This window comes from Bufo gargarizans, chromosome 6 (genome assembly GCF_014858855.1).
Source record: "Bufo gargarizans isolate SCDJY-AF-19 chromosome 6, ASM1485885v1, whole genome shotgun sequence".
In the NCBI taxonomy this organism is placed as follows: domain Eukaryota; kingdom Metazoa; phylum Chordata; class Amphibia; order Anura; family Bufonidae; genus Bufo; species Bufo gargarizans.
Genome location: NC_058085.1, coordinates 341,621,026 through 341,640,693, shown reverse-complemented (window position 1 = coordinate 341,640,693; position 19,668 = coordinate 341,621,026). Strand labels below are relative to the sequence as shown.

The window sequence follows — 19,668 nt, the reverse complement described above, 5'->3', positions numbered from 1 at the left end:
TTTTTTGACTGTTTTATAAGTCCAGGATTGATGCTAAAGGTAATGTTTTTATTAACTGTAAGGATGCGAGAAAGCTATGGGTAGGGTTACAAACGTGAAATGCTGATGACAGACTCCCTTTAAGATCTAAACGTAAATAATGAGATTTTGAAACCGCCAAACAATATAGGAAAGCCTACAGCTCACAGAATAGAGAAGGTAATGAAGACACTGAAATAGTAGTTTGGTTTGCAGAGAGAATGTGACTAGCTCCGGGCCAAAAAGTTTCTTCAACTTTACGAGCTGTCTGCAGAATAGAAGGCTCTCTGCAGAGGATCCGTCACTCTTTAATATGTAATGAGCATGTTGTCTGGATTTGCTTCCCCTCTGAAGCTCCTTCTCGCTTTATGATTTTCTGATTCACTCAGGATGGACGCCCTGTGCTGTAGGCATATGCAGCGTGCGACTGAACGCTCCTGGATCAGGATGTGCCTCCTACAAGCTGCATTATTAATAAGAGAGACACTTTTTATATTTGTTGCAGGTATTCATTATTGGTCTGATTGCAGATCGGAAGTTTCAGCATTTCAACCCAGTCCTGGAAACTTACATAAAGAAGCACTTCAGCGCAACCCTGGCTTACACGTAGGTTTAATCATTCCACTTGAGGTTTGAAAACGCATCACAAGTTTTTGACCTATTTATAATATGCAAATAAAAGCATAATTCACAGAAAATAAAGTTTGTTTTTCCTTTTTGCCTTTTCTTCTTATTCAGGGCCGATGCTTCATTTAAACTGTCACGTGAATAGGTTTAATGCCATACTGCCAGTCAATTTAGTGTAGGATATGGCAGCTTGGTAGGCCTTCAGCTTTTATTTAAACTGTGGACTCAACACATGAGATACCTGTTGGCTAAATGTATGTTCGGGCCACAGTTTTCCCTTCTAACCCCCCTCCCTCAAATTCATTTGTATAATGAGTATACCGTTAGTTCATATATTTTGTGATCGTGAATTTTGTGTAGGCAGAGTGCTATTGCATTGTATTTCTTTCACGTGCATATTTGGCCGGGCCAAGCATGCATGTGTTCTGAACGGGAAGAGAGCCACCGGCAGACACTTGTGCATGTTGAAATCCAGCCTCCCGATCCTGATCTTCTCTGACACTGGGGAGAAAGTCAGGAGGCCCATCCATACACGTTAGAAGATCTTCTGACTCCACCAAATCAGCAACATACTTCTAATGTGTAGTGCCAGCTTTAGGCCCCTTTCACACGAGCGAGTTTTACGCGCAGGGTGCAATGTGTGAGGTGAACGCACAGCACCCGCACTGAATCCTGACCCATTCATTTCAATGAGTCTGTGTACATGAGCGTTTTTTTTTTCCACGCATCAGTTCTGCGTTGCATGACAAACGCAGCATGTTCTATTCTATACGTTTTTCACGCAGTCCTGGCCCAATAGAAGTGAATGGGGCTGCGTGAAAAACGCATTGCATCCACAAGCATGTCCGGATGCAATGTGTTTTCCACTGATGGTTGCGAAGAGATGTTGTTTGTAAACCTTCAGGTTTTTTTTTACCATGTGAGTGAAAAACGCATCAAAACGCATTGTCGTGTAGAGAAAGTTAATACAAGGCACTTACTAATGTATTGCGATTGTCCATATTGCTTCCTTTGCTGTCTGGATTCATTTTTCCATTACATTATACACTGCTATAGGTCGGCACTCTTTTCTATATCGTGAAAGCAAGACCACTGCTGCTGGATTGCAGGGTGTTCGTAACCTCTGGATTCGAGCAGTGTATAATGTGATGGTAAAATGAATGAAGCCAGCAAAGGAGGCAATATGTAGAATTACAATGCATTAGTAAGTGTCTTGTATTAACTTTCTCTACATGATAAATGCCATTTGATTAATACTGATGAACTGTCCTCAGGATGAGTCATCAGTATCTGATTGGTGGGGGTCCAACTCCTGGCACTCCCACCAATCAGCTGTTTGAAGCGACAGAGCGCCATGGTCTCTTCCTAGATCACATTAATCAGTCACATGACCTAGGTACAGCTCAGTCCTATTCAAGTGAATGGGGCTAAGCTGCAATACCAAGTACAGCTGCTAATGGACGGCGCTGTGCTTAGGCTAGTTTCACACTTGCGGCAGGACGGATCCGACATGCTGTTCACCATGTCGGATCCGTCCTGCGGCTATTTCGCCGTGCCCGCGGACCGCCGCTCCGTCCCCATTGACTATAATGGGGACGGGGGCGGAGCTCCGGCGCAGCACGGCGGTGCACGGAGAAAGCCGCCGGACTAAAAAGCCTGACATGCAGTAATTTTAGTCCGGCGGCTTTCTCCGTGCACCGCCGTGCTGCGCCGGAGCTCCGCCCCCGTCCCCATTATAGTCAATGGGGACGGAGCGGCGGTCCGCGGGCACGGCGAAATAGCCGCAGGACGGATCCGACATGGTGAACAGCATGTCGGATCCGTCCTGCCGCAAGTGTGAAACTAGCCTTAGTAATCTGCAAGGAGGCCGCAGCCCCAAATGAAGCACCACTGACTCTTCAGATATCTGATCGGCAGTCTGTGCCAAACTTCTTTGTAAGGCTACATTCACACGACCGTATGTGTTTTGCGGTCCGCAAAAAATAAAAAACGGATGACATCTGTATGCAGTCTAATTTTTTATTTTTATTTTTTTGCGGATCCAGTGTAACAATGCCTAAAACTGACAAGAACAGGACATGTTCTATTTTTTTTGTGGGGCTACGGAACGGACATACTGATGCGGACAGCACACGGTGTGCTGTTGCTGTTCGCATTTTTTGCAGACCCGTTGAAATGAATGGGTCCACATCCGATCTGCAAAAAAAAAACCGGAATGGAACGGACACGGAAACAAACAACGTCCGTGTGCATGTAGCCTCTTGAGCAGACTGTTTGCAAAACTGTACGGTATGTCAGTATGGGTTCAGCTGCAAATTGGGGTAAGGCCTCCTGCACAAGTGTGCGCCCCGTGGCCGTGTTGTGGACCGCAATGAACGAGCACTGACCATGGGGCAGCCGCAGCGGATCGCGGACCCATTCACTTTAATGGGTCCGCCCATTCCACAAAAAGATAGAACATGTTCTATCTTTTTGCGGAACGGAAGTACGGCACTCCATAGTGGTTCCGTGCTTCCGTTCTGCACCATTCCGGATTTGCGGATCCATTGAAGTGAATGGGTCCGCATCCGTGATGCGGAATGCCCACGGAACGGAGCCTGTGTATTGCAGATCCGCAAATGCGGTCCGTATTACGGCAAGCAGGAGGCCTTAAACTGAGAAAAAGGCGGTATGGGTGACGAAGCAAGCACAGACCCAAAGATGCACTTGTTCAAGGTCTTTGCTTTAATAGCGTTGATATTCTTGCCTTTTACTCTCCAGTAACCGTTTATAGTTGTTCACCCGTGTCTCTGCTGAGTGCGGTGACTAATGTGGATATCCACGTGTCTATTCCAGGAAACTGACCAAGGTGTTAAAGAACTACGTGGAGAATGCAGATAAACCTGGTATAACAGACCAAGTATACAAAGTCATGAAAGCCTTGGAATACATTTTCAAGTTCATCGTCCGCTCTAGAATTTTATTTATCCAGTAAGTATTTTGTCCCTCTAAGTGTACTTTCACACTTGTGTTAGAGGATTCCGGAAAGCAAGTCCGTTCCCGGAACTGCCTACCGGATCCGGAAATCCGTATGTAAACGGGATAGCATTTGTTTCCGGATCCAGATGCGGATCCGTCTAACAAATGCATTGAAATACCGGGTACATCTCTCTGGTGTCATCTGGAAAAACGGATCCGGTATTTATTTATTTTCACATTTTTAAAGGTCTGCGCATGCGCAAACCGGGAGACCGGATCCGGTTTTCCGGAACACTTGGTACCAGATCCGGCATTAATTGATCCGGCATTCTGGCAAGTGTTCCGGGATTTTGGCCGGAGAAAATACTGCAGCATGCTGCAGTATTTTCTCCGGCCAAATACCGTAAGAGGGACTGAATTGCAGACATCCTGAACAGAATGCTCTCCATTCAGAATGCATTAGGATAAAACTGAAGCGTTTTTTTCCTGTATTGAGCCTCTGTGACGGAACTCAATACCTGAAAACTTTAACGCTACTGTGAAAGTACCCTAACATAAAGGGCTGATCATCCACTCCGCATTGGCGTATTCTGGTATTAGTAGTAGTAAATCGGCGTACTTTTCTTTTTGGAGCATTCCGTATAATAATATCACATATACAGCAGAGCTAAATGGGTTGTTGACTTTGGAAATCCTGTTTTGTTAGAACCGTATCCTGATACTAGGATTCCTCGCATAGACTAGGAAAGCCGTAATCTTTAGGGAGACGGGCAACACTTCTTCAGTCTGTTCACTTTTCCTGCAGCGCCACCACAGGGGTAAAGAAGTATTACACAGCTCAAATTTAAATCACTCAGCTTTCATGCACTGATGTGCTGGCTTCTCCAGACTGAGGGCCACACTCTGCTGTGGCTAATAGAAACCCTTCCCCCTTTCTATTGGCTCAGATTGCATGTTTTGCAATATAAATGCATTAAAAATGTTCATTTACCAAGAAAACTTGTGGTTTCAGTGGTATCTCCTACTAGGTTTTCTAACGTGCCCCAAACCCTCCTTCCGCCTCAACAGCAGGCAGGGAAGGACACTATTCATCATCCTTTCCTGCATCAGCAACGTGTAAAAAATAAAATAAAAAAAATACTTGGTTTTCAGACTCAGATATTCACTTAAAGGGAATGTGTCATCACAAAATGACCTATTGTTTAAATCGCATTTTTATGTTTAACATATTTTTAAAGAATTTTTGATTTATGTTATTCTTAGTTTTCCATGTCAGAATCTGTATTTAAACAAATACCATACAATCATGCAGTTTTCACACAAGCCATCAAACCTAATAGGAGCCACTTCTTGGTCTGTACAGATCACTTTATTGCAGTTATCTGCTTTTCATTACAGACAGGTTCAGAATGACAGATATCACCTGTGTATAGATAATACAGGATTCTCCATTCACAATAGAATAGGTGATATCACAGCTTATCTACTAACTCCTGACCTCTGAGCATGCCAAGAAAACTCTCCTATAGAAGTCAATGAGGTCCCCTCGAGACCATTGTGTCTGTGGCCCATGGGGCTGCCATAAAGTCATTCTTTAAATGCTTTCTAAATGCAGTTAAAGAGGACCTGTCACCTCTCCTGACATGCCTGTTTTAATAGCTTCATACGTTCCCCATGTAATAACCGTTCTGGAGCATCTATTCTTATGTCTCTATGTTGTGCCATTCCTTTATTATTTCTACTAGAAGTTATTAATTAATTGCTAGCAGTCTGCAGTAAGGGTACAGAGGGGTGGTAACCAGTTGGGGGTGTGCATCTGCACAGACTCACTCTAGCCAATCAGTGCTGACATTATCAGACTGTGCAGGTACTCTCCCTCCAACTGGTTACCGCCCATCTGTGCCCTTACTGCAGACTGATAGCAATTCATTCATAACTTCTAGTAGAAATAATAAAGGAATGGCACAACATACAGACATAAGAATGTTCCAGAATTGTTATTACATGGGGAATGCATGAAGCTATTAAAACAGGCATGTCAGGAGCGGTGACAGGTCTTCTTTACGAACAGCTCAGGCAAGATGGCTGCCCCCATAATCATGTTCAGTAAATAAATAAAAAAATCTGTAAATATCGGAACAATTTAAAAAAATGTGCTGCTGTCTGGTTAACTGGCAGAATATTTTTGGGTGAAATAATGTCCTTTGAAATTTTCTGTTATGTTTTAATGTAAATCAGAGCTTTTGTGACATTTCTCTATATTAAATGTAGATTCTTACAGTGAAAGGATCACCAAAAAATAGGAAAGCCATGATGTCAGTTTCTATGATAGTATATTCTCCTCAATTCTGGGAACATCCGAAAGCGTTTACTAGATCCATCCGCTCTTCTCAGTAACGCCAATGAACTTGCTTATCCGTGATTGCAGTGACACCTGGCTGACGCAATGGATGTCAATTCAGACTGCTCTGAAATATATACTTGTTTTCTACTTTTTTTTTTACTTGCTGTCTTTTCACATGTCTCAAATGCCAGACCTTATGTGGTTGTCCAATCCAGCAGGATTCATTCTTGTTAATTTTTCAGATTGTATGAAAATAAGGGAGAAGCGGAGTTTATGGAGTCCTTACTGCAGCTGTTTAAGTCCATCAATGAGATGACCAGCAGTCAGACCGACCAGACAGTCATAGTCAAGGTAAGTTGGAACCTAAAAATGTCAGAACGTTTATAGACACGTTTCTTGAAATATTTTAAAATTAATTACAAATATGTTGAGCTGCTTTGATTACACCCAATTGGGATATTTATTAAGACTGCCGTGTGTGACCCCAGTCTTAATAAGAACGACCGTGCCATAAGATGCACCACAATTGGAGGTGTATATCAGGTCATCTGTGCTCCAGCAAATTAAACCTGAAGCTCTATGTTGGTGTAATTTTCATCAATCAATCTGTTGCGGGTATTGTTATCTCTGTCGAGCTAGGGTCGCCCTGACCGTGCCCCCTCCTGCACACGTGGCATAAAAGAGGGAAAACTCACAAAATTGTGCACAGCAGGAGCCTTGTGCCAAACTTGTGACTTTTCTACACCAGAAAACTTAAAGGGGTTGTCCGGGTTCCCTCCATTTTCACCCTGGCAGCCCCCCTGACTTGAGCATCGGAGAAGTTCATGCTCCGATGCTCTCCTTTGCCCTGCGCTAAATTGCACAGGGCAAAGGCATTTTTAGGAGTTCCGGTGACGTACCGGGGCTCTCCATTGGGCTGACAGGAACCCCGGTGACGTCACTGGCACTGATGGGCTGGATAATATACATTGCCCACTAAATCGTAGTTCCACCTAAAAAAAACTTCCGTCAAGGAAAGATAATATTTTCAAAACCAGTTATCAATATATTTTGCACAATATTATTATTGCTAGTAGTAGTAGTAGTAATCCTTGAATCGTCAATCAATATATTGCTAGTAATATTATTATGCACAATATATTGATAACTGGTTTTGAGAATACCATTTCTCTTTAGGTGGATCCCCCATTTATAACTGAACGTAGACACCAGGAGGGGGCCCCTGCTGTGTATATTATACAGGTTATATTATATTATACTTTATCTGTACTGGATTGTTATATGTTATGTTCTTATCTTTTCTCTGTTTGCACATGTCCCAATAACATTACATTAATCATGTAGGTTGATTATTGATTATAACATCGATCATGTGTGTTTTGCCTTTTTGATTAATTAATTTTTTATTATTAATAAATAATAATGAATTTATTTTTTATTGTAGTTGGTCTATGCTTGGAGCCCCTCACATTATTTCATACTGTATTCGTTATAGTCTGTGGCACCAGATCTGTCAGTGTACTCGGCACTATTCTGTCCATGTTATCTTAGTGAGCTGTTTAAACTTATGGAGGTCAGAAAGGAGATGTAACGGCAGTATAAAGGACAGAAGGGGAGTTACAGGCTCTTTACAGTGGCCGAGCTTCGGGCAGATAATCACTAACAAGTGTTCGTGATGATCTGCCGGTGAAGGTGCCGACGTTCACACAACAGAGTGAAACGCTTGTTTATCGGGTTATAAGATCGTTGGTCCGCACGCCTAAATCATCGTTTTCTGATTCTGTATGGGGGCGAGCGATGGAATTGGCGATCACTGCTCCCCATACCCTGGAGGCGATCTCTGCATGGAAATAGAGCGGTCTCCTCACTGATGAGCAGGCGGTTGTTGGAAAGGAATCCTTACTTCCGGACAATCCTCTGCTCAGTTGACCAGTATAAAGGGGCCTTAAGCTCAGATATTTGTGGTTAGCAGACATTTGTATCTGTGTTTTCACCGTATCGATTGGGAAAGGTTGTAGATGTATCTTTATGATGTGTTTTAAGACTACATGTTGCTTATTTTAGATATATCTGCTTTAAGCTTCACTGAAAAAAACCTCTTACTAGTCATACATTAAGACAAGTAAAGCTGCGATAGAAACCATTATACATCAAACCGTTTGAGCCCAGAACGACACAAATCCGAAAATGCTTCAGGCTATGTAAACCTTTCTTTTTTCCCCCCAGGGGTAGTCAGTAGAGTTTAAGATTTCTGGCTTTTCACATACTGATTAGCATATGGCGGCACAGTAAAAGGAGAAAACCAGTGGTTTATTTGATTAATATCAGGCAGCAAAAGGGATTTACAGCTGTGAAGTAGAGGTGGGGGGGAGGGGGAGAAAAAATGAGAGATGTCTAATGTTTTCAGGTCACTGAAGTAGGCCAACGTGAAATCTGTAATCAGGGAATGACTTATAGGTTTATGTAAATGTTTTTTTTTTTCCCTTCATCTCGACCACTTAAGACCCTACCTAATACCAATCAATTTACCCTGACAGTTCATTTGTAAGTAGCAGTAAAGTTCCATTTATTTTGTGTATTGATGATAAATTGACAACTATTGATCACGCACGCACTCAGTGTAAGAGAAATGTACATTTTTATTTGCTTTCCCACCCGCTGCTGACCTTTATCCGGCAAATCCACAATGAACCACAACCCAATGAACATACGTTACATGGGGATTGTGATGTGGAATTTGGTGCGGATTGGAACCCACTGAGACCCACTGTGACAATTCACATCAGAATTTACATGCAGCCGATTAGAAAATCCCCGGCGTTCCCTCAGTTCAGCTCAGATTTTTTCCGGTATGTGTGGATGCGGTTTAGACAACGCCATCTGCATGTATAGTCCTGTGCAGTGATGGCCAGTTCGCAGTGTTCACAAGGCCGGCGAGGCACAGGTAAGCCCTTACCTGTGCCTGTGTGTGAGCCGGTCTGAAAACAAGTGCGGTCAGCGGGACCAGGCAGTTCCGAGAACAGCCCAATGAAGGCCCCCGGTGACTGTTCTCAGAACTGCCTGCTCCCACTGACCGGACTTATTTACAGACCGTCTCGCGCACAGGCAAGGGCGAACAATGTGAACTGGCCATCATTGGTCCTGTAAACTGCCATGAATTTATAGTGCAGAACCTACACTGAAAAGTTGGAATGATCCTGCTGCTTGTGAATTCAGTCTAAGGCTACATGCACACGACCGTATGTGTTTTGCGGTCCGCCAAAAACAAAACAAAAAAAAAACTGATGACATCCGTATGCCATCCACTATTATTATTATTAGTATTATTTATTTATTTTGAGGATCCATTGCCTAAAACTGACAAGAATAGGACATGTTCGTTTTTTTTTTGCGGGGCTGCGGAACGGACATACTGATGCGGGGACAGCACACGGTGTGTTGTCCACATTTTTTGCGGACCCATTGAAATGAATGGGTCCGCATCCTATTTGCAAAAAAAAAAAAAAGGAGCAGACACTGAAACAAACAACGTTCGTGTGCATGTAGCCTAGGGTTAAAGGGGTTGTCCAGAAAAAAATCTAACATACCTCAACAATCGCCCGCCAATCGAGCGCAAATGCTCCGGTGGTCCTCTGCTGGCCTTTATGGAGTACGATGTACAGCGACGACACATTTGAATTATGACTAAGTGCAAAGTTGCTTCATTTTAGATGCATTGGGATAATAAAAATATTCTTTTTTTTTATTTTTTTTTGCTGAGGTGTACATGGCCTTTAAGCAATTGAGTCTTCCTCATAGTGGATATTTTCTTGTCGTTAGTCGCGCATATACCACTTTTTTTTTATTTATTTTTTTTTAAGTTTAATTGGACCCACTGTATCCTGAACATTTTGTTCATGGAAGAAAGGTAAGGATCGGCTAATTTGTTACCATTTTTTCCATCAGTCCTTTTTAGTAAACTAATTTGAGTGGTATTTCCATGGGAACAGGTCAATTATTCAAGACCTGCACAAAATAAAAAGACTGTAAGCAAGGGTCACCTCCTCGGCCATTTACGTTACCTTGATGGCTTAGTGGAGCTGTTCCCATTTATAAAGTATATTGATCCGTAATCTGGTTATGAACACCACATTCACAGTAAACATAAAATGTAGCTAAATTCATAGTATAGTTTGTGCCTGAACGTCTCATTTCCTATGCTGACATTTTGTGTATCTCCTGTTACGCTAACGAATACTGATTAGTCATGTATTGATTAGAAGATGTAATTAAAATACTTGACTCTTCAGCTCACGCTTCTGATTAATGCGAAGAGTAGAACATATCAGAATGATACAGGATTAAAGGCATCTGTCAGCAGTTTTGTACCTATGACACTGGCTGACCTGTTACATGTGCGCTTGGCAGCTGAAGGCATCTGTGTTGGTCCCATGTTCATATGTGCCCGCATTGCTGAGAAAAATGAAGCTTTATTATATGCAAATGAGCCTCTAGGAGCAAAGGGGGCGTTACTGTTACACCTAGAGGCTCTGCTCTCTCCACTTTGATTGACAGGGCCAGGCAGTATAAACGTGATCACACCTGGTCCTGCCAATCAAAGTGCAGAGGAAGTGGAGATGCTAGCTGTAAGGGCAACGCCCCCTTTGCTCCTAGCGGCTCATTTGCATATATTAAAACATCATTTTTCTCAGCAATGCGGACACATATGAACATGGGACCAACACCAGATGCCAAGCGCCCATTTAACAGGTCAGCCAGTGTCGTAGGTACAAATCTGCTGACAGATGCCCTTTACAGTGGTTGTCCGGTTTCCGATATTGACGACCTATCCTCAGATCGGTGACAGTCTTTTGAAATGACTGCAGCGCATATGAACGCTGTGTTCTCTTCACCTTCTCGCTGCCGTCTTTTCACTCATCTCGTTGACGGGGATGTTGGGAATCGGACTCTTCCCCCCCCCCCTTCTTTTATCTGTCCTTTTCTATTATGAGAGATATGGTATAGCTGACAGGGTCAATAAATTTTTTTGGGGGGTAGGATCTTGTAGACAGTCCCCTGAGGGTAGGGTCACGTGCACTTGTGAACTGTGGTGGTGTGTTCCGACAGAGGAACTGCCGGATCCCCATTGGCTATAATGGGATCTGGTGGCTTTCTGGATTAATTGTTGGTTCTTGGTCGGGCAAATAACACTGCACACACAGATATTTGTCGGGCTGAAAGCCAGCATTTATAGCAGAAAACTGTCAAATCCAATTAGTCACTGGGGATCTGACGGTATCCGGCTATGCGGGATACGGTGTACTCCAGTAGTCTGTTCTTCGGCCGGACAGTCTATCAGCGTTCACAGCTTCAGCAGGGGCCCTTGCAGCTCTTTCTCTGTACTGATCACTCATTATCAGCAGTAATTCCAACATCGATATACTAGTCTCATATCCTATTTAGACATTGGCCAGTGACACACGTCTGCCATGTTTATGACACATTAGACATTTGCGTTGGGCTATTATTTCTCGTTAGGGTACTTTCACGCTTGCGGAAGAGGATTCCGGCAAGCAGTTCAGTCGCCGGAACTGCCTGGCGGATCCGGCAATTCAGACGCAAACGGATGCATTGCAATACCTGGTCTGTCTTTCCGGTTGTCATCTGGAAAAACGGATCCGGTATATTTTTTTTTTTCACAGATTTAAAGGTCTGCTCATGCGTGGACCGTAAGAACGCATCAGTCAATGCGGAAATTTTAATGCCGAATCCGGCATTCCGGCAAGTGTTCAGGATTTTTGGCCGGAGAGAAAAATACAGCATGCTGCGGTATTTTCTCTGCCCAAAAAACGTAAGAGGGACTGAACTGATGCATCCTGAACGGATCACTCTCCATTCAGAATGCATTAGGATAAAACTGATCAGTTTTTTTCCCGTATTGAACTCAGTACCGGAAAACAAAAACGCTAGTGTTAAAGTACCTTTATTCCAGTCACCATCATTTCACCCGCCGCTCTTCCGCCTCTGCTTCCCATTGTCAAGAACCTTGTATACAACCTGTCGCTAATCGATGTCACATTCTGACCTCTTTACTGTCTCATTTCCCGCACGCAGTCGTTACATACAGTTCATGTCCTCAGTACGGATTTGTTGTTCTGCTGGCATCAATAAAATTACAGTCCACTTTGACCATTTTGTATTCCTGTGTTTCTCATTCATTCTGTTCAGTTAAAGCTGATTACCCTCTTTTGCGGTTTTGTATTAAATTTGTGTCCTTTACACTTCCAGCAAAAAACCTGAGACGTGTATAAATAAGTAATAGGTTCCAGTACCCCTCCACTGTCAAAGTCTTTATCCTATATTATTTTGCAAGGCAATTGAAATAAAGTTTGTAAGGATAATTATGTCTATGTCAAGCGCCAGTCCAAATGACTCCCCGGGAGGATTTAGCAGGCACATACCGTATCTGCACAGCATGAAATTTTTCTCTCCCCATCAAAAAGGTTACCTTTTTCATCTATGATATAAGGTACCCCCGAGGGGGAGACTTGCAGCTATCATGAGAATTTTTTATTTTATTATTACACACCTTTCCACTGGTTCTTTAATCCTCTGTGCAGTTTTCAGATTCCTGTTCAGAGAGAAAAAGTTGCTTCAGTTTTGTGATTGTACATATTGCTTACTTTGCTGGCTTGTTTCATTTTTCCATCACATTATACACTACCCATATCTAGGTCTTACGACCACCCTGCAATCCAGCAGTGGTGGTCGTGCTGGCACACTATAGGGAAAAGCACCTATGCGTACTTCTGGCCACCAGAGAGGCCTGCGCTTTTTCCTATACTGTGCAAGCACGTCTACCGCTGCTGGATTTCAAGGTGGTCTTAACCCCTGGAAACGAGCAGTGTATAATGTGATGGGAAAATAAATCAAGCCAGCAAAGGAAGCAATATGGACAATCAATACATTAGTAAGTGTTTTTTTTTAATTAACTTTGTCTACATGATAAATGCCAGTTGTTGAAGTGAGACAACCCCTTTTATACTGTACCTAAACTTTCAGATAACTTTTTCAGACCGACTTCCTTGTGTATACAGGAGTGATTGCACCAAATCTGACCATTACATGACTTGTGTCTTCGGCAGTTTTTGTGCCTGTAGCTCTAGTTCTCAGTTGTCTCTGTGCTGATGGATGGAGACTAGCTATAGTGATGATGTCTGCCCAAGACAGCAGATTGTGCTTCCTAGCTTTCTCTCATTAACTTAGAAGCACCATGTAAAAATTATAAAGAATGCTGATCAGTGTAGACGTGAACAAAACACTTGGATGAGATAATAACGCCTAGGGTAGGATCACACAGAGTTTTTTGGATGAGGGTTTTAGGAAGATTTTCCTGCGGGTTTTTCAGCCAAAGCCAGAAGTGGATCCAGCAGTAAGGAAGAAGTGTACGTCCTTTCTTCATATTTTCGATTCCTTTCAAATTCACTTCTGGCTTTGGCTGAAAAACCCGCAGGAGAAGCTGCCTCAAAACCTCCTTGAAAAAAACTGTGTGAACTTAGCCTTACTATTAACTGCTAAACATGTTTAGTGGTGCTTTTTCTGTCCAGTCTCTTCTGTTGGACGATTATCTTGATTGAATGATTTCAACCTTCAGTGAGCAGGCAGCCTGTCTAGGACTGCAAGATGGATTTCAGAGAGAAAGTTAGTTTAGAAAAGGGGAAAAACAGCTGATGGCTCTAAAACGAGTCATTTTTCTTTGATAAGACTTTATATATTACAAAATTTATTATTTTCACCTCTAAAATTGATTTATGCAAAGTTGTCAGAAAGTACAGTGACCATTTAAAAAACGTCTTCTTAATATGGTAATGAGATTTTTTTTTTCAGGGGGCTGCACTGAAATACTTACCAACCATTGTGAATGATGTAAAACTTGTATTTGATCCAAAGGAGTTGAGGTAAGTAGCAACCCTGACCTCCACCATCACCCCCACTATGTGAATCTGACAGAATTCACCTTATAATTTACTCACTGGATTTCTATAACTTGCAGGTCTGTATAAACAGATGCTTTGCTAAGATGCACCTTTTGTGGCTTCCTAGATCAATAGTAGTAAATGAATAAATTGTTGGCGCTTTTTGCATCTCCCTTTTATTTTAGTAATGTGTATGTCCACCTACTGAGGTGGTCACACATGCTCAGTTCCGTCCTTCAACTGCCACCATCCATATCAGAAGTTTTAGTAGCTTTGACAGTTACAGGGGCAGAGCTGTAGCGGAAAGGGCAGACCCTCATGGCATTTTAATGGAGAGTGACTGTGTAGCTGGCAGTAATGTGGACTGGACACCCTAAAGCTGCCTAGACACTTCAGATGGCTAATCACTCCTTCGGCTGGATCTGTATGGGAAGGAATAATCGTAGTATAAATTGTTTGTCTCCATATAGTAATGACGATTGCTGGGCAATCAATGAAATTGAATGTCTTCATTCCCAATCACTACTGCTATATCTACACTGGTAAAAGGTACTTAAAGGGAAACTTTCATGTCTACTATTGTAACCTACTGAGGGCAGCATTGTATAGTGATTTCAGCGGTCTGTCGCTTCTCTCATGGCAGTCAGTACTTTTAGGATACTGAACTCCCGAACCTCGCAGCCTCCTGACCATCACAGGTGGTGTAACAAGAAAGAATCCTGCCAGTCAGGAGGTGGGGGACCTCATTGGACTCCTCTCACTGGCGCTGTCACGGATGTAGTAGGGGAGAACACCAACAAGAAGGAAGGGAAAAAACACTAGGCCTCACCGCTAGGGAAGAAAAAGGGTCACCACCTATAAAACCCTGCTCCTGGCCCTAACTCCTATCTGTATGGGCATCGAGCATCGAGAGGTGCCCATACACAGGAACCTAGAAAACCCTGGTGGCCCTCGGATGCCCTAATGGTAATGACAGGGCAGAGACAACCCGCTCCTTCCCTGGTGAAGGAACCAGCGTCTCGATGAGGCCTAGTAAACAACAAAGGTGGGGGGGAATACAAAATACAACAAGCGGAACACTTAACTTCTGAAGCTGATGGATGAACAGGCCTTCAACTAGAACCACACTCCAGCTCTTCCAAAAAGCAAATGAAGCTATCCAGAGCAAGGAGTGATGGGTAAAGTCTGAAGAAATAGGGGAAGGTAAAGGTCACATGATCCACACCTGAACAGGAGGTGTAGACATACAAGCAACACACACAGTGAAACCAAAACCAAAAGAGGCTGTCAGATCACTAATCTTCTAAAACCTGTTACCGGTGTGACAGGCGCACGCTGCATGGTTCGTACTGTATAAAAGTACTGACTGCCATAAATGAAGTGGCCTCGATGAGCGCATAGTAGATGTGACAGGTTCCCTTTAAGATGGTCAGTTGGTTCTTCCAAAATGTGGGAGCGGAGTATGTGTTTCAGTAGGAGCTGTATCGGTCCGTGTGGAGTTCCCCTTAGTAGTAGTGGCTTCGGTGCAAATTGCAGTTCGATCAGTGATTTGGGGCAGTTCCTGCTCCGCTTCTTGAACAAGAAAAACTTCATGTTCAACTTTGTTATTTAGCGGCCGCTGTTCCCCTTCACTTTAGTTAATCCTTTTTATTATACCTCCAGTGGTGAACAATTCCTCACAATGACGATATATTAATAGATTTCTTCAGGAGGCAGTTTCTCTATTCACTGACGTCATGGGGGAATCTTTCCAGATAATATCCATGGTATGGGCAGATCAGTGAATCACTTGTACTTGCAGAGCGGTAAAAGATTGTGACTTCATTATCTGGTAGATTTACAGTGACACTTGACTATACAGTTATGTTTAATAATTGGAGCGTTGGAGACAAATCGCCAGCCGGGCCAAGGTAAAATTGGATATCAATAAGCGCAGAGAGGCTTTATTTCATGTGCACTGTTTAACGCTGAATGTCCTCCATTGCACATCATTTTGTGGTTTTTATTTGTCTTTTAGCGCTCCAACATATTATTATGGTCAGGGCTCAGTTTTCCATCATTCAGTGCATCTTAAATGGTAGAACAGGCCATTCTCCTACTGGGCTCTGTTACACACCGCCCTTGACCTGCAGGGTCGGAAGTCGGTGTTTCTATGCATTCCCACCTGTGAGATTGACGTGTAGACTGTCATAGACACGCATAGAAAGACCCGCAGTCCACGCAGCAGATGCTGTAGAACTCCTGGAGTCAGACTGCAGTCCACCTGATGTAATGGCGGACCCAAACCGGAAGCTCATGATGCTGTATGAAGTCGGCCGGAAAGGGAATAACCTGCACTACCTTATACCTTATTCATCTAAAGAGGCTTGACAAAATTAAAATTGCACCTTTTAAATAAGTTGACTCTTCTGGGGATATGAATGGGATATCGTTAGGATATGCCCTAGGTGAGGATCTCTGGGACCTGCTTCTATCTCTGGAACGATGCCTCCGAAATTAAGGTAGTGCATGTGCGGGGCGTCCTCTCTATTCATTCCTATGGGACTTCTGAAAATAGCTGAGTGAGTGTTCTGAACTCGAATAGAAGTGAATAGAGAGCAAGCCTCGCAAGCGCAGCCACCCCTCCTCTGCAAATAGCTATTCTTTGGGCTTCCGTAGTATTGAATTAAGGGTGTCTATGCATCCACAATTTACTCTCCCTTCACTTTGGGGTACTGTTCTTGAAATAGGAGTGGGCCCCAGAGGTGGGATCTCATAATGATATGCCATAAAAGGCCCAAATGCGACAACTGTTTTAAAGGGGTTGTCTGTTATTTATGGCCTATCAATATCAGATTGGCTGACTCCTGGAACCCCCTGCTGATCAGCTGTTTGAAGAGGGTGCATCACTGCTTGAGTGCTTAGCCCCGTTCCTAAGCCAGTGACATCACCTTTATGGGTCACGTGGCCTAGGCACAACTCTGTCCCATGGGGCACAGCCACTATCCAATGGATGGCGCTGTAGTTGGTAAGCTACAAGGAAGCTGGGACACTCACTGGAGCGTCCTCCTCAAACAGCTGTTTGGTTGGGGTGCCAGGAGTCGGACCCCGCCAATCTGATATTGATGACCCATCCTGCTGATAGGTCATACATTTACATTGAACTCCATAATAAAACCATGGGCATTAAAGGGGTTATCCTGCAAAAATTATTAAGCACCTATCCATAGTGCAGGCCAGGGGTCAGCAACCTCTGGCAATCCAAATTGTTATGAAATTACAACTCCCAGCATTCTCCATTCACTTCTGTAGGAGCTTCAAGAACAGTCGAGCTAGTGTGCATGCTGGGAATTGTAGTTTCACCACAGCTTGAGCGCCTGAGATTGCTGATCCCTGTTATAGGCAATATATATTGGGTTGTTGGGGTCTGATTGCTACCAAGCCCCCCCCCCATCCTTCCCCCGTGTAGACAATGCACACTACGATTGGGATTTCTGATGATCCCAGCCATCTGATATTTATCACCTATCTTGAGATTGGCGCTCGTTACAGGCAGAAATCTGCCAAAAAGCCTGGTGACGGCCTGTGAGACTGTATCATCCATGCATGCTTACTGTATGTCTAGTTTTTAGGATCTAATATACAGTAGCTAAAGAATAGAATGTATTCTTTCAAAGGTTGAAAAAAAAAAAAAAAGGTACATTTCAACTTTCATGTTTTTATAGGTAAAAATATATTCCCAGGATAAACACTCATTTTTATGACTTATTAGTTCTGAATTTAATTCCAGTGTTCTTGTATTTTGTTTCCTCAGCAAACTGTTTACTGACTTCATTGTGAATGTTCCAAGAGATCGCCTCGTGCGACAGAAGCTCTACTGCCTTATTGAGATAGTACACAGCGACCTTTTCAGTCAGCTCGGTAAGAAGGGAACTGCCTGCACCGATGCCCATTATACGTGATAACATTCATTTACCTCAAAGAAAGCCGCAGTATTCACTGTTTTAATAGTCCTTTTTTTTTTATCTGTGGCGTCGCTGTGATTCGTGGCATCAAGGTCAATTCATACTGATTCACAAACATTTATATAATCTCCCATTATAAGTAACACATTTTTATGTGTGTGTTAAGTGTACAGGCTTTATTTCTGCTTTTTTCTGTAATTGCACTGATGGCTTCGCCGCTTGGAAAGTATGTCTCATGTACAGTGATACAGATGACATCACATACATCGGCTTTACTTCTACACGTAGTCAGCTTCAAGTATGCAGCGCTGTACACATATTGTCACCATTCACATTAGTTCCATGCTATCTTAAAGGGGGTCTGTCAGCAGTTTTGACCATGTAAAACAGATGACAGCACTAGGTAGGTGCTGGGGAGTGAAATATAAACATACTTTATGTGGAGGTTTTCTTATCAGGAGTAGTGTGAATATGATCTTTTAATCTTCCAGAGACTACTCCAGCAAGTGTCCTGGAGGCAAGGCTTCACTTTGAAGTGCCCTCTGCAGTCTGCATAGAGCTGCTTTACAGCCCTTTCCTCTGCACTGAATAAAAACTACAGGACCCAACCAGGAGACCACTACAGCTGTCACGCAGAGCAGCAGTAAGGTGGATGTCACAGTGAAGCTGCCTCCAGGCACTTGCAGACCTAAAACCTGGCAGAATAAAAGTCCATATTCACCCTATATCTGCTCTCCCTGGCCCTCTACCTAGTGTTGTCAGCAGTTTTGCATGGTGTAAGTGTTGCTGTTTTGCGGTATGTGTATTTATTCCATTTTTATTTTTTGTGTGTGTGGGGATGTAGGAAGCAACCCAAAAATGGCAATTTTGTTATAGCATTAACCAATCAGTATAAATACTTTAATATTTTAATAGTTTAGGCATTTTCCGACGACTCTTCAAACCCAATTTCTTTAGTATGGTAGGACTTGGGAGCTTTCACAAGGCTCATGTCAGCCAAAGCAACTGAACAATTCCTGCAGTCGCGGGGGAGCTCAGGTCGGTCACTGGAATGAGTGCGCTCCTAGTATATGACCTCTAAGATGTCATGGTTGCAGTTAACAACAACAACAACTGAAAGATTAAATGACTGTGCTCGGAGTTGTCTCCAATCAGACGCTGCCAACAGAAATCTGCTGTGTAAAACAGCAAGACCACGTCTGCTATGGCACCTGCTCAGCTCCTGTGTGGGCGACATGTTTAAAAACCCTACCTGTACGGTGGAAGTCCGGTCTTTAAAAACAGCGCCTACTCTGATAAAGCCAATCATGGACATTTAACCCCTCAGATGCCATGGTCAGTATGCAACCACGACATCTCAGCAGCGAAACCCTGGGAATACAGGGAGCTGTTCGTTTGCTGTGGCAGCCTCGAGCCTTCTGAATTCCATATTAAATCTCCCATAAACTGCAATGGTAATTCATTGCAGTCTGTGGGAGAAACGATCAGATGATGACACATGTTCAATCCTCCTATGTGGATAAAAATAAAAAAAAAGTTATATTTTTTATTTACAAAATATTACAATTCAGATCATCCCTCTTTCCCTATATTCAAAATAAGTAAGCAAAAATATATAATTGATTACCATATCCCAAAACACTTTTAAAATTTAAACCTATTTATCCTATACGATGAATGGTGTAACAAAAAAAAATATTTAATGGCTGATTTGCCGTTTTTTTGCTTCCCCTCCCTAAAAATAAATTGAAAAAAATGTGGTGATAAAGTCATACACACTCCAAAAGGGTATCAATAAATACTAAAGATCGTCCTGCAAAAA

The 19,668-nt window shown here is 43.0% G+C and overlaps 1 protein-coding gene across 1 annotated transcript in view; it reads left to right on the top strand.

Moving 5' to 3' along the window:
• The window catches only part of DOCK1 (dedicator of cytokinesis 1), a 388,933-nt gene that overhangs the window by 122,738 nt on the left and 246,527 nt on the right, over positions 1–19,668 (top strand). Inside the window, exons 21-25 of the mRNA XM_044296110.1 lie at positions 524–624; positions 3,481–3,615; positions 6,190–6,298; positions 13,814–13,884; positions 17,696–17,802. Of these exons, the coding sequence (XP_044152045.1) occupies positions 524–624; positions 3,481–3,615; positions 6,190–6,298; positions 13,814–13,884; positions 17,696–17,802 (523 nt within the window). The remainder of the gene's footprint in view (positions 1–523; positions 625–3,480; positions 3,616–6,189; positions 6,299–13,813; positions 13,885–17,695; positions 17,803–19,668) is intronic.